The sequence below is a fragment of the Sipha flava genome, unplaced genomic scaffold (genome assembly GCF_003268045.1).
Source record: "Sipha flava isolate LNK unplaced genomic scaffold, YSA_version1 292_pilon_pilon, whole genome shotgun sequence".
In the NCBI taxonomy this organism is placed as follows: domain Eukaryota; kingdom Metazoa; phylum Arthropoda; class Insecta; order Hemiptera; family Aphididae; genus Sipha; species Sipha flava.
The window spans coordinates 445624-462002 of record NW_020272962.1 but is presented as its reverse complement, the minus strand read 5'-3'; the positions used below and the strand labels follow the sequence as shown (position 1 = coordinate 462002).

Below are 16379 nucleotides of genomic sequence, written 5' to 3'. Positions count from 1 at the left end.
ATAATATAATACGCACTTATACGCGCGTCCGGAGTGTGTGTGTATTAATGCTGCTGCTGCTGCTGTTGAGAGGACCAGTAAACGATGTCGTAAAATAATAGCTTTTAATGCATCGCATAATATATAATACACACACGTACACGTAATGTAACGTATCGGTCGATCGGAGCGGTCATACAGGGTGAACCATTACCCCGGTTCTCTCCGGCCACCGAACAGCTGGGGGCAGTCCGAGACAAAACGTCACTACGGCTATCGTTTCTTTTCTCAGCCGCTCGCACCGATTCGGTTCGGATTCTAACCCAGCCGGGCGAGCCCGCGGAAACTTTTCGAGCGTTTTCGATTTCGGCGCGATCGTCATGATAAACAATCGGCTCTCGGAGTCTTACGGGTACTGTCTGCCACCGTTTCGCGATCCCATGCCCCCGTGTACCGTCTCGCGAGTGATAATAGTACTCGACATTTCCTGTACAACCCGGTCAACGTGAAGACTTTCTTTGAAAACCGTGTCGGTACACTTTGAAGTTTTGGGACTCCCCCCCCCCCGTGCTGCAGCGCGTCTTTGCGATTCGCGATGGTCGTACACCGGGAAAACGTGGTACCATCGTCAACCACCCTGTATACCGCGACGTCGTAGGTACACAGTCGGCGGCGGTCCGTTTGTGTGCGCTCGCTGTGATCGTACTACGATGTGTATCGCATTATAGTAATGTAATGGTGTTACCGTTTTATTGCGGTGCCGCCGTCGAGTCGGACACCCGAACGGCAATTCGTGAGACGTTATAGAGAGCGCACGACCCTCCAACCGGTCCATAACACACTGCACGGCGGTGTATAATAATAATAATAATAAATCGTATACATTACACGTGTACGGATCGGGGTACGTGACTCCGAATAAATTTCGGCAATTTCGTCCGCCGCCATCTCCGCCGACGCACTCCGGGACGTAATAAAAACCGCATGCCGTGTGCGCCGTCGCGTCCATAGTGCAGCCAGGTTTACGCGGCACCGCGAGTCGGTGACTCCGCCGTGAACAACGCGTCCCTGACGGGATCGTGCTCCGAAACTCGCCCGCCGGTGAACAAGGGAAGATTGTACGCACGGATGGGTCACCGCGGTCTTACTGTGGTGTTCCACTAACACCGTACGCCGTGTACTTGTTGAATATTGTGTAGAATTTTACTATGTTACCACAAAATATGATAACTCGACCAAACTATATATTTGATGTTTGATAAAAAAAAAATGTATGCTATTTTTGCGAACTGTACCAATATTCAATTATAATACAACTATTACAAGTTACAACTACGATAATTACGCTATTAACATTAATTAAATTAATTAATAATTAATTTAACTGTCAACATTTATTAACGAGTTAACACGATAAGACAGTAAAAATTACGTATAAATAAAACGAACGATTATATTATTGTACCAACGTCATTCAACTTTATGGTAACAAGTGGTAACGTGGAACGTCATGGTATCCAAATCACGGTTCTGATATTTACTAACCAATTTTATCGTTATACGACCTAACCGATGTGGTCTAAGCGTTTGGCAAAACCTTGTTACACGGGTGTTCACATCGGGGGGAATCGTCCGGCCGTGTAAACATTGTGCGAAAGCACAAAGAGTCGGTTTGCGGAAACCCGCAACAGGAAAACTTCGTTTCCGTTCAGAATCATAATCATTGTTTCGGTTTCCCGTTGCAAGCTCCACGCTGATAGATACGACGCCGTACTGAAACAGTCACACCGGCAGAACTTGGCCGTGGAGAGATTATCGAAATTAATAGGTACTTCATTTCGCTACCGCTTCGTATGATTTGAACATTTCCGAGGATTGCACTCGAAGTAATACCCGGCAAAAAGATCGAGTGTCTCGTTGTGATTAACAAACATGCGTATACCGAGCGCGTGATATTTAGTTTGCGGTGACCCGTTGATGGTTCTAGGCGAAGTCGATTCGAACCGAACATTGTACGCAACACATTTTCCCGTAACGAGGTGCAGAGATGAGCGACCTAAACGGAGTGGAAAACCCTCTGAAAACGTTTGAAAACCACTCCCGACCGGTCTGCGTACACATCGGAACCGTTCAACAGTTGTAACATATCATCTCTTCTACGTGTACAACGCGTGTCGCGAAGACGCTTTCGGTGGCAATCTCGGGTCAATATGGTCCAGACGTGCATCCGTCGTTTCGAGTGCGCGTGGGTGTCGGGCTTCGTACAAGAGCTCCGTCGTCGCAACAGGTGTTTCTGCCACTTAACCGTCCCAGGGGGTTTTGGTGGGCGAGGGGCACTGCAGCGCGCACTCGCGCATGAAGAACGTGCCGGTTTGGCATTCCCGAGGATTAACCGACGGCAAGATAACCCGGCGTGTCATCGCCACAGCACAACCAGTACGACGAGTGGCCACTCTGATGTATCACTCAGGGGCGGCGGAGGAACCGATTGGAACGTGCGCCGCCACTGCGCTTTGTTACACCGTTGTTAGTAGCATCACACTTCATCCTGGTTCCACTTACCGGACGCAAGCGTCACTCCCGCGCGCGAACGAGACCGGCGAGAACGTGTTGAATCGTAAAATATTTAACCGTCGCATTGCGATAAGGTCCCGACCGTTCAAAACGCTCTAGTCGAAACTCTCTCCGCGTCCGTCGACGGTCCGACCTCCGCAACCCTTTCTCGTCCCCGTGACGTTCCCGTACAATATCAGGCACACACGACGTTTTAGTTTTTGTTAAACCGTACGAATGTGATGCACAGGCGTCGCCCCCGGTCCGACGGACACACTCACTCAGCAGCGGATTGGCCCGCCGGGCTACCGGGAAAGTTCCCGGTGAGCCGGTAGTCATATTATAATACTGGGTCGATGTACTTGGATTAAAAATAATTTATTTAAGTATATTGTATTTAATTGTAATATTGTGATAAAAACCTAGTGTAAACGTGATGTAAACAGTTCTACGAGCAATTAATCCATGAATATACGAGACTTTTATGGAAAATTATTATTATTGGATGGTGGGCTGGTCTTACGGTGATTTCCCGGGCCGAAATATTTAGCCAATCCACTTACTGAGCCGGAAAACGCAGATTTCTAAAACGAGTCATAATATTGGGATGGAATCCCTTCCGTCCGAACAACAATCGGCTTGAATGCGGACGGACTGTGAACACGTTGTTTATACGTTATAAATATTAAAAAATGATCGATTGTAACACGTACCATCAAAATGTTCAAAACAACATAATGTGATACGATGTTAAACGTGGAAGGGGTTGGGATTTGTTAAGTCGACGACCGCCGCTTATAACGCTCGGCCGAAAACTGTAAACGGTTGAAAAATGTAAAATATTATTTTTTCCCTAAATCACGAATGTATAACGGTCTTCTATCGATCACTCACCGAGAATATTATACGTAGTTGAATACTTTTTTTTCAAATATGCTAACAATTTTTTTTTTTTGTAACGTCTTGTTTCAGACTTTTGGACAGTATAAAAATGCCGAGCAGTCAAACGCGACCGTCGGGTTTTCACATTTGCGACATACTGGACTTGAACGACGGCAAAGTGAACTCGACGGACAATACGAACACGACATTGGGCCCGCATATAAATGGTAATTCGCACAATACAATGCACTGCGATACGCGCGTTTTTACATTTGGAAATGCGCGGTTTGTCGTTTACGTGTGTTTTTCGCGACTGTAACAAAATTACTTTTTCAGCAGCTCCCGACGTGCACAACGTCAGCTCGGGCTTCCAGTTCCCCAGCATCTTGCAATCGTCCGCCGACCTGTTACACCATTGGCCCACATCACTTACTGAACTCCGAGGTAAGAACACCGTCGATAATTGGTATTATTCTTTTTACGTTGATGCGCACTTTGCGGCCATAATAACCGGCCGCCGTCGGCGATCGATACGTGACGATTACGGCGCGCGATAACTTACGCGACGAAATTTGCTTTTACGCATGCATATGTAATGCGGATGATTGGACATTTTATTTCGTAAATGGTTTAATGCCTAAATCGGATCCGTTTTCGAGGCAAACCGTGCATGTAATAATGTATAACGAGCTTTTTTTTTCTCCATCCATTTGCCGGTAGAAAGATCAAATCGTGCGTGATATAGTGTTATGTAGCAGTGTTATATGACGTACAGTACAATATAATGTCGACGCGCGAAAAAGTTGATCTCGTCGTGTAAAACCGCGAGCGGCGCGCGAACGTATCAAACAATGTGTGTACATTATAATATGACGACAATGGAGTCCGTGGATGGTTTTAATTTTAATTTTTTCTATCCACAACGCTCGAACGGGGACGATAGAGCGGAGTTGGAGGGCACCCGAGTGCGAACAACAAATGTATACATCTCCCGGAGAGTATTATATATGTGTACAGGGTTTACGCTGTTGTGTTATAATGGCGGTCAGACATTAAAAAACAAATTTAAACCCGTTACGCGATAGCAGGGTCGGGGGTGGTGAAAAAAGGGAGATCGACGGACGGGGGTGGGTGGGCAGAACGGAGGTTACAAATTAAATAAGGCTCCCGTCGCCGTTGTCGCCGCCACCGTAGTAGGAGTAGTCGTGGTAGCGTGTATAGTATCATGCTCACCCCGTACACGACTTGTGTGTGTGTGTGTGTGTGCGTGTGTATAAAGCTCGTTCCCTCTAAGTGGATTAAATACGCGCCTTTCTACCCGCCGCGAGCAACAGATTTTCTCTCCCGTTTAGCGCGCGTGAAAGCCGACAATGGTTTTTATTAAAAACAGAAGTATCCTATACACACACACACACACAATATAAAAATATACGACCTACGTTGTTGTGCTCTTTCGTTCTCATCGAGCGGTTTTTGAAAGAATCTAATCTTCGCTCGAATGCAACGGACTTTAAAATATAATGTATATAACGTCGTGGGACCAAAACCCTTAGATATTAGACATTGAACGACAGAACCACCGATCGACTCTTCGGGACGCACGCGACAAACGGCGAACGTCTAAATTCTGCGACTTGGTCGTGGCGCGTAAATCGGGACGTGATATTAGAATAACCGTTAGCATTGCGTTCGAAATCAGACGGCAAACCGTCGGTCGGACTCGTCGCGCAGCTGTTCTACAGCGGCTGTCCGATGTGTCGTCGGCGCACGCGTGTGTTCGACAACGCGTGTATTCACCGTAAAAATCGTCTTCGACGCGCTTGGGTCAGTAATAACACGATTTCGCCCCCGAGGCGCGTTTACGATATTGTTCACGGGGAAAAGTCGCATTTACACGCGTTTTGTTCGGACGATGCGCGACGAGAAAAACGCGCGTGCGAGTGGTCGGCTTTTGTGCTACGAATCGCTGTTTAGCACGGTGTTTATTGTTATTAGCGTACGACAAACGACCGCGCGTTTTTGTTGAAAACGATTGTTCGCTTAACTACGAGCGCGGTAAACGCGGTATAATGCACGCCGATGACGATCAGCTCGCGTCTTATACGCCGTACGCAACACGGGCCGGCCCAATTATAATACAATAATACGTATCGTATGACGTTTTAAAACTCGTGTCGAACATCTGCGACGCGCTTACGCGCACATCACATTGTATTATTATTATTATTACTATTATCATCATTATTATTCACACGCGTACATATAGGTGTATGTCGTGAGGTACGCGCGCCCATGCGCTATTACACCGTACTTGTGCACGGAGAGAAACGGAGAGAAACAATCGGGGACCGTGCGTGCACGTACACGGGGTGGAGTTTGGCGACAAAAGGGCGTGACGCGACGGCCGATCAAAGGTGACCATTGTGCGAATTACACGGGGGGCTTAGTGAATGTGACCGGGCGCAGGGAAATGCTAGACGTACATGTGCACCGAAGGGTCGGCGGGGGATTTATTTTTTTATTTTTTTTTTATTCTTAACTAAATAACATCAATAGGTACACGGATAATCTGACGACTCGCGTGGCGTAACAAAAGAGACAAAATGGTCGATCGGGGGCCTCGCGTCTGCTACCGCTTCGTTCGCGCGCGCGTCCTACCTATACACGTATTCCGATGTAATACATACTTTATTTCGTGTGCGCGCCCCACCGCCACCCCTATGTACAATCATTATATTATTATACATCGATAGCGCGCGTCTATAATGTAATATTTGATACGAAAAGAAAAAAAAACCGTGTACGGATACGGAGACTATAATGCATATTGTTCAGCGCGTATAGATGAGAGATGCTATTGAAGACGGGCAGCTAGAGGGAGAACGAAAGACTGAAGAAAAACGATGTCGTGATCGGGAAACATCCTGCGGAGAGTCTACAGGGGTGTAGCAGATGCGTAAAAGATCACCGCGGCCGTGACACAATGATGCGGTGATACATTGCATGTACTCATTGGGATCACGAACGATTAGTGCGTTTAACGATTCTTTGGTTATTCAAGGGCGTATAAAGAAAATCATCCCGACGCGTGTAACCGATACGCCCATATGCATATACTCGTTACGGGTTTTGTACGAAATATTGTTACAATGGCATTAGTTTTTAAACGGAGCACGTCGTATTTAAATCCACGCATTACAATTTCCCCTCATGACCTCTGCAATACACGATTGCATATCAATCGAGCCGCGAAAACGACAAACTAATTCCCGGTTTTAATTTTACCAATCGAATGCGCTAAAGTTTCCAAACAGTATAGAATACTAACTTCAATCAGGTCCATTAAACGGTCCAAACTATCCCCTTGATTCGAGACTGTCGTTATCGAATTATATTTTATCGTTGTCATTTCGACGTTAATCTCAACGTCTTATCGATAGCGATAAACTTCTCAATAAACTTTTTACACGAATTGCAATAGCGAACGCGTATTTGTACTTCATCGCCGTTGAAACCAGCATGTTGCGCGCGCGGGCGTTTCGAAAGCTGAACGATTTTCTAAACTTTTCGCGACCCTGTCGTGTTTCTGTCGTACTGCAAACGGTCGTCCGTATCATCGGAACATTGCGCTAAAATCGTTGTGATGTCACTTACAAACAGCCCCCGCATCAACGACTCTGAGACGACCGAATACCGCGGTTATCGTAGTATTTTTGCAAAAATATTAACGCGGTTGGACGGAGACAACAAGCATATTATGATTGTGATGTCACGCTTTAACGGCCGGTCTCAATGTTTCAGGATTCGGCATGAGCCACGGGACTCAGCAAGCCAGTCCGGACAGCACGTCACCGGGGGTGACGGACCTGACGGATACGTCGAGCACGCCCAGCGGCCTGGCCGCAGACACTTCGGTGGTGAGCGTGGGCGGCGGCGTGGGCGGCGGTCCGGGATCGGGTACGGCCGGTGGTAAGGACGAGCCGTCCGAGATGGACGGCGAAGAGATGGACGACGATTTCGACGACGAGCCAGGGACCGCAGGCGGAGATCACGACCGGTCCGGTTCGTCCGGTGCCGGCGGACACCCTTCCGACGGTAACGGAACGGTGCACAAGAAACGCAAGCGCCGCGTACTCTTCAGCAAGGCACAGACGTTCGAGCTGGAGCGCAGGTTCCGGCAACAGAGGTACCTGTCGGCACCCGAACGCGAACATTTGGCGTCCATCATCCGGCTGACTCCCACCCAGGTTGGTTTACTCACGTTTTCGCGCGCATTAAACGTACGCAATATATAGACTGCGATCGGAATACTAAAATCAAGTAGAACTTATAACAAGATGGCGTAATCTAGGATTATTCGCGAGATTCGAATGCCCATTTGTGGAAGTTTTAGCGATCTTAAAACTCGAATGAGTACTACTCCTTTTTTGTTTGTATTTTTTTAAAAAGAATGTATTACCACGTGAAATTTTGGTCGTCCGGCTGTACGGGGGACGCACTACGGCTTCGCACCTCACAGGACTTACGGGAACTATGTATTTCGGTTCCATGTCAAATTTTTGTGGCGCCCACTAGACTTTTAAAAGTACCTAAATGATATAGTGCGGGTCGCTTTATAGAACTCGATCGGTAGTCCGGATTTTAGACATACGTAAATGCTTCTATATGCACATGGCTTTATTTTGTATGGATATTTTTGCGCTTTAGGATCTATATTTCAGTAGAACACAATAATGCATATATCACGGAGTAACAAATATATGTCGGTTGTCATGATGATGTGTGCGATTCAGTGAAGTGCGTGTGAGAACCGCAGTTTTTGTGCAACATGATCGAACCAAGGGGAACCGAATTTATATAGAAGGGCGCCCTTCCTAACCCGATTTCGTGGACCAAGGGAAAACGTCCTGTGCGCGATGGCTGCCGCAAAAATTGGGGGACCCGGTCGTGAATATGCGTGTGTACGTTGTTTGAAATATCATTTCGTGTGTTTTTCAAAAGTGAAATAGTTTAAATGCAATGATTTACTGTAAACAAACGTATTTTTGACAGTTGAAAATATTGAAAATGAATTCCTTTTCACTGCGACACGCTGTCGACCGGATAATGAAAATAGATGGTCAAAACACTACCTTACCCAATAAAACAATTTGATTTTTACATAAATTTAAATTTAAAGTGGTCTATTATATTTTATCATATACATTTTTGTTCATTTAAATGATATTTTTTACTATTCAGTGTTTGGATCCTAAATTGGATTATTTTAAATTAAATCGGATTTTTTGGAAATTTATTATTTATTCATGAGTGAACCTTATTAAATGCTTATTATTTTTTTAAAATAAAGAAGACAAATTATGTTAATATGTTTAAATTAAAAATTACAATATGACATAACAACGCTTTAAATTATTAATAATTAATATTAAAATATACAAAATATAACAATAACCATAATTTTGTTAATTTTCGTTACCTGAATTTTTTTTATACAAAACCGTGTATTATCGGTTCAACTGCAGCTAGTAGTTGCAATATTTCTGTTGAAAATTATGAAATTTTTAGATGGGTAATTTTCTTAGACTAGAAATGAACGGATCAAATGACACTAATAGTTTGTGTAATAGATCCTCATTTGTTTTGATCCTAGAACATTTTCTAGTATATTTTTCTCGAATATTTTTAAGGTCTTTATTGCAAACCTACTATGCTTTTTTAGACATTTGGTCAATAGGAAGTAAAGCAACAGAAATGACAGATTATCCAAATAATAATATCTTATGTACAGAGTCTGGCATATAGTACCAAGGATATTATTTTATAAACAATTAAGCAGTTTCAATTGAGTATTCACTGAATATTTTTTTCCCTTATTTCATAGCCAGATGACATAGCTTTAAGAATTGTTTCTTTAGGCGAATAGCACCGTATTTTTGCTTCTTTTATTATATTATATGGTGAGTACATATCAGAATAATTTTCTTTGGAATTTAATCCAATAAGTTACTATTACTATTTATTAGTAAAGACAATACTTTATCTTCGATCATGCGAGTGAAATTTATTTTTTTTATTTTGCCAACACTTTCCTATTTTAGATGCCTTAGTAGGAGTAGTATTAGTAGATTATTTTAAACGTTTTGCAGCGTCCTCTTCTCCCAATAATCGTAAAGTCATAGGAGTAGCATATTTCAATTAGGATTTAAAAATTTGTGTTCGTATAACTTCCGTTTTTCTACGCTTTGATCTTTCACTACACAATTCAAAAGATATTTCTGGGCGACCACCCTCTTTAGACGTAGAAGGTAATTCATTGATATTAGTAGTGGTATTTTCTGATACTTTGTAAATTGTTTTTTTTAATCATTCAGTATTATTTTTATAAAAAAATTGCCTTAACCCTATTACTTTTTTTCCATCGATATACGATATGATACGTATGATTTATTTAATAAAATCCAAATTATCGTCAGAATAGTGTTCAAATCCAAATATCTTATATAAGTAACTTTGCACTTTTTCAATTTTTTAATTACTTTCACCTTCAATTGTTTACAAATATTCAAAAAGATCCCCACAAATTTCCATAATAATTCAGATATACCAACAAAACATCGACTACAACTTTAAGGAGGTATAATGTATAAATAGGCAACTAAAGGCAAAAACACTCTTTACCAATTTTTATATAATAACATTTAAAATAAAATAATTCAGTTTAAGTGACGTGAGCTGCTAAGACTAAAAACATAAATTCTGTTAAATAAAGTATACTAGTATACAATTCAACAAAGAACATTTTTAAAGGCTAGTTATTTAATAAAAAAAAGTAATTAAATTATTATAATTAATAAAAATTACATGCTAACTTTCGACGAATACATGAAAAAACAATATATATATATATATATATATCGTTGACTATTTACAGCCAAATGCTCAACAAATAACAGACAGCAAACTATAGAATCAAATGAAAAGACACTATAATAATCATAAATGTCTTGAGCAATCGAGCGCTGATTACGTAATAGATACTTATTTTATAATTTATAAACATGTAGATGATAGAATATCATAAAGTAATCATTTATTATTAATAACTTTTACTATGGGTTTTGGCCGACTATTGTCATATTCTGGCCCACTGTGTGACTGCTAGATTACACTATCAGATCACATTCAGACAATCGGTTCTATAATCTATGTACAGAAAATATAACAAATCAAATTAATTACGAGGTTTAAGTGAAAATAAAGACGCGTTATGTTAAAATTGAACGTAGTAAACTAAAATGTTCTTCTTAGATACACAGATATTTGTGTTAGGAACAGATATAAATTCACTAGATACATTTCAACTGATATTTTGATAAAACTTAAGTGGTGCAGACATTTTTTACAATAGTTTAACAATTAAATTAAAAAAAAAAAAATTAAATATATTTATATTAAAATAAAATCTGTTTAATCTACAAAACTTTCAAAATGTAAGTGTCATTTGGGTGGCTTCTTTCTTCACTGTTATTTTTCATTTCATTCTACTTATTATGTCTACTGATACAGATTGTATATTTCTTCTTTAAAAATAAAAAGGTTATATATAAGGTATGTATTATATTCGTTCATATTTTTAACAACGGAAATAAACCGAGCATAAACCGCGTCAAAAGATGAATAATATCGATTATAAAACTTTTTCACTACTTCTTTCAAGTAGGCACAATATGCGTTAAAATGTTTATAAAACAGAACATGCAACGGTAATCCGTACATACGAGTACAACTCGATGGAATCGGATCGTTCTCGTAAAACGTTTGTGCTTTCGAGTACGTTTACGCTTTGTTGTTTTTACGCGTATCCTTCCCGGTCTAACTTGTGCCTGTTCACCGCGTTGTTTCAGGTGAAAATCTGGTTCCAGAACCACAGGTACAAGACGAAACGGGCGCAGCAGGAGAAGGGCATGCACGTGGACCATCACGCGGCGGCCGCGGCCAACGCTCTGTCGTCGCCCAGACGGGTGGCCGTGCCCGTGCTGGTGCGGGACGGCAAACCGTGCACCAACCAGCAGCCCGGAGCGGCCGGCGGCGGCGGCGGCGGCGGTGGTGGAGGCAAATCCGAGCAAATGGTGCTGCCGTCGTACTCGCACCCGCTGATGCACGGCCAGACGCCCAGAACGTGGTGGTAATAGCCGCGCGGTACGACGGTCGCCACCACGACCACTCTCTGTACAGTGTACTTGTCTTCCTAATACGGCCGCGCATTGCACACGTGTGTAGTACCCACCTAGGTGTAGGCTGTTGTGTATTCGCAAACGTTTAATGACAACATTATGATTTCCTCCGCTGCGGTCGTCGTGCACCGCGCCCATCGGGGGTTGTTTGGTCGTTCACCGGAGTGCCCGAGCGTGGCTCGACCGTGAACATATACGAACGACGCGTAACATTTTTTTAGTATAACCTTCCGACCCCCGTGCGAACGTGACCGAGTCCAAGTCCAATAACGTTGTTTCGGTGTACAGTACGGTCGTGTTGCACGCGAAAATCGCGAAAATCGCCCCGGACCGGTACGTGTTCCGTTGTACGGGCGAGCGTAAAATCTGCGTCACGTTATTGCGCGGCACACGCGTTTCGTCTGAGGATTATTTTCGCGTCCAAGTTTTTTCCGCGACCACCAAACAACAACGGATCTATCACATCGTAACACGTAACTCGCAACGTGCCGCGCCCGACAACTCGCTTGTACGTAGTGTATATTACGTTCATGTGCATACACGTCGCGAGTCGGTGTCGATCATTGGCGGCATTATAAAACATGTTATTGTTAAATAGTTAAATCGTTTTTTTTTTTTTTCTTATTTTACTTTTCAATCCTATACCGTCGGTACGGCCCTTACGGCGTTGGGATCCCGTTCGTGTACGCGTGTGGCCCGTAATAAACCATGTCCCCCTCCACGTTCTCGTTTGGTTAAACAAATATTTATAAACTATATAAATACATAAATTATTATTATTAATAATGATATGATGTTTTGTCGATATTTAGAGTACATAGTCTATTCATTTATGTATACATTACTCGGAGAAAAAACATTATTCATTTGTAAAGAACAAAAAAAAAAATCCTAGGCTAATTTTATTATTATTATTTATTATTATTATTATTATTATTATTATTATTATTATTATATGATAGTTATTAAAAACAAACTTTAATAATATTTTAAAAATACGAAAGACTAGTCATTACGCGAATTTTATTTGTTTATATTTTTATTGTTAGAATGTTATATTGTAAACGAGTGCCGCGCCGCCGGGTCACAAATAACTTTTTTTGTAATTTTTAAGTTGTACATATGATGAAAACGAAAAAGACCACACGGCTGTTGAATAAATGTTAAACGACAAATAAAACATTGCATAATTTATGTACGGAAACTTATTTGGTCATTATAAATACATATATATATATATATATAAATAAATAATTGTTGCGATAATATTAAAACTGTTTCTCATTTCATCTATAACATTTTTTTTCTTTCTAATCCATCAATAGGTGCTTACCCGTGAACACGAGTAAAAACGAATGGATCACCTAATAACTATAAGAAAATATTACAATTTTTCACACGACCTGTATTAAGTTTGATTGATTTTGAAAACGCTAAACGAAAAAAGTCGGAATATTCTCGAATCATCTCTTATAAAAAATAATTTACAAACGAAATCAGGAGTCGTAATTTTATTGTAAATTGTGCGGTAGCTAAATGAAACCAGGAAAATTTTTCCCAAGGATCAACATCAAAGTTAATCATCATTATACAGTATCATGAGCATTTTTTTTCTAGGGAAAACATATCATTAATCGTGTAACTTATTGTGGCGGTCCACGTCACGTTTGATTGAATATTTTTACACTGCACTCGTTTCCAGAGGTATGTATGCAATTGAATGTTATTATTTTAATATTCGAATTAAAAATCATCGAAAATCATGAGATTATTTATAATATTTTCATAATATAACGTATGGGAAAAATAATGTTCTGCTAACGCAAGGGTTCGCCAATCAGTCGATATTTTTAGGGATATAAGTCGATCGTTTTAAAATTTAATTTTACCCCATTATCGATGGATCACGTAAAATAATCGGATTAATCGTATAATGGGAACATTAGATTATTATTATTATGAAAAAACAATAAAAAATTATTCTTCGGAGCTTAGATTTTTTTTTTTTGCTCATCAAACAAATATGATATCTTCCTAAAGACCTAAATTCTCTTGGATGTCGGTCACCAGGGACTTAAATGTCAAATGTAGCTCACTTGTTTGAAAAGGTTGGCGACCCCTGTGCTAAGGAAATACATTAATATATATGTACTATAGTACAATTAGGCATCCGCACGAGTTATTCTTAGTGAGGTCCGGTAAACCATGACTGATGTATTAAATAAAAATTAAAAAATTGTTAATCGATCAGTTGATTATGTATGGTGCCACTGGTGACATTGGTGATACGTGTACAATTATTAACGCATGTTATGTTGCTTAAATTGTTGTTAGATTTGATTCCAGTAGTGTCGATTATTGTAGGTTTCACGCCGAAGCGCGTGCGTTGTACAACGCAACCTTCTTATAATATTTTATTAAATACTAGACGGGAGTTTACACTCCAAGCGGAGCACGTCGTCGCTCGCGTGGCCTCGCCTTGTTGACAAATCTGCCCGCCCTTTTATCGATTAGTTTTTTTTTTCAATAAATTCCCGCACACGCACGCCCGCGTATAAATATAGATAACCATATACCACGTGTTCGTACGACAGTAATATGTGTAATCGAGTCGATATTGTGCTTGACGGTCGTGTTGGAAGAACGACGGGGCGGTGAAAAAAAAAAAAAAGAAAACCTGAAATCAATAATAATTATAATTTTCTGTTTGCGTTACGGATACCGCCGTGTTTGTGTCGATCCACATTTATACGATGCGCACGTTTAGTATTTACATTGTACACCATTAACCTATATAAGCGTACTCTCAATGATGTTGTTGTATTATACTCCGTTGTGTGCACGACCGGCGGTGCTGTTTGTCGTGCAGTTTATGTTTTTAATAACTCGGTAATGCGCGCGGGTAATACGTTTGTGTGCGCACGATCGGACGATTTTTTAACACGTTCGTAACGAAGGAAAAAAAAATTGTAACAATAACCGTTTTTTTTTTTCTTATCTACTGTACGCGCGCGTCCGTTATCGGAGACAAACAGTGCCGAGTCAATAAAACAAACCGCGTTATTTCTGTGCGCGCGAGAGTGTGGTGCGCGTTCAATAATATTAGATCAATACACGCATGCCGATAAGTACGGTATTGTATTGAAAAATATCGATCATTATTTACACACGTTCGATCCGGGGCCGGCGCACGTGGGCCCAACGTGTCGTCGATAGGTTTGCACGTTGACACGGCTGTAATCGTTTGGCGGAATTCGATTATTGGTCGTGCCGGGGCGATTCGTTCGCAAGGTCGTCTGTGCTACGATATTACGCACGCGAAATATCCGATTTATTTCGTCATCCTTCTCCGTAAGTCAACACGTTATGCTACACGGTTGTGTTTGTGCCTGTGCAAACACGTCGTGGGTAACGTACGATCAGCGCTCGCGTCCAGGCCCGTCGTAAGATATAATAAAACTAGAAATACGATAGAATCTAATCATGATTAATTTACCGTGATATATGAGACCCGATTCGAGATCTCAATTATTAAAATGAACTATATGAGAGTTCCCCAAATGGATCTCAAAAATTGTTTTGAGCATTTGGGTGAAATTCAGATATAGGTATCATGGCCGGATGGACAAATTTGACAACTTGGCAGTTAACCTGTTAAAGCGAAAATTGTACGGTCGCTCTTTTATTAGAAATATTTTATAAATAGGAATTATAATAAGCTGCAATAAATAACGGTCGCATTGACCTGGTGGAGCTACGATAACTGTAACGATGGATAACAGTAATTATTGTCGTTTTTTGTCGATATTCATTAAATTTTGTTACTTTAATTTCTTCAAAATTGTATGCCGCCCCAAAGCAATGCATGACTTCGGAGCATCCGAGTTGGGTCCCGAGCAGTGGCGTATTTAGGAATTTTGCTAGGGGGGGATGAAATATATAATAATACATCCTAACACCCATAAATTCGTACATAATATACATTTTTAAAATCCCCTAACTTGTTACCTATTGAGGTTAGTGTGGATCAAGGCAAAATAAGAATTAATCTTTATAATTACCTCATCATTTTCCAAACAAATTTTTTTATTTGTACTAAAATAAGAAAATAAAGTTTTTTTTTTGTTTTTGAGTATTACTCATATTGTCTTAAAACTTCACAGTTACAACTTACAAGACGCAAAAAATAAAGTCGAACAATAGTCGATTCGGCAGTAAGTCAGTACTCCGAATGGCGCGGCGTCGCTATCCGTCAACGTCCAACGACCGTACATATCTACTTTTAACGAATCACGATATCATACGATAAAATATATATATATATATATATAGCTATACATTAGCCATAAATCTACTAGTAACAAATTTTCTAAAAATAAACCCGCCCGGCCGCCCTATGGTTAATCCACGGTCTTCATGGTCATTTTGTTTTGTTTACCGATTGCTTATCGGGTTTATTATAAACACTCTTGCATGAAAAATAATTCGCAGAAACGTACAAACTACAGTACACCATAATATAGGTATAGTTTTTGTTGCCTGATAGTCGTACATGCCGCCAACGATAAACGATTAGTGGCGATTAGTATATCAGACTATCAGAGCGGTAAAATTACCACGACTAGAACATTTAGAAAACAGAAAACATACATGCTTGAAAGTAATATCATATTAAGAATATTAGAGAAAATGAGACAACTTATAGCTACCTAGGAAAAAAAAAAAGGT

At 40.8% G+C, this 16379-nt stretch overlaps 1 protein-coding gene across 2 annotated transcripts in view; it reads left to right on the top strand.

Annotated features, from left to right (window-relative positions):
• LOC112685794 (homeobox protein vnd-like) overlaps positions 1–12542 on the top strand; it is a 30628-nt gene extending 18086 nt beyond the window's left edge. Inside the window, exons 2-5 of one of the 2 annotated variants that reach the window (XM_025557792.1) lie at positions 3505–3641; positions 3754–3858; positions 7216–7661; positions 11322–12542. In XM_025557792.1, the coding sequence (XP_025413577.1) occupies positions 3505–3641; positions 3754–3858; positions 7216–7661; positions 11322–11606 (973 nt within the window). In that variant the 3' untranslated portion in view covers positions 11607–12542. Of the gene's footprint in view, positions 1–3504; positions 3642–3750; positions 3859–7215; positions 7662–11321 lie in introns of both variants that reach the window. The other variant, XM_025557790.1, reaches the window with a different exon arrangement.
• Positions 12543–16379: the final 3837 nt, after the last annotated feature.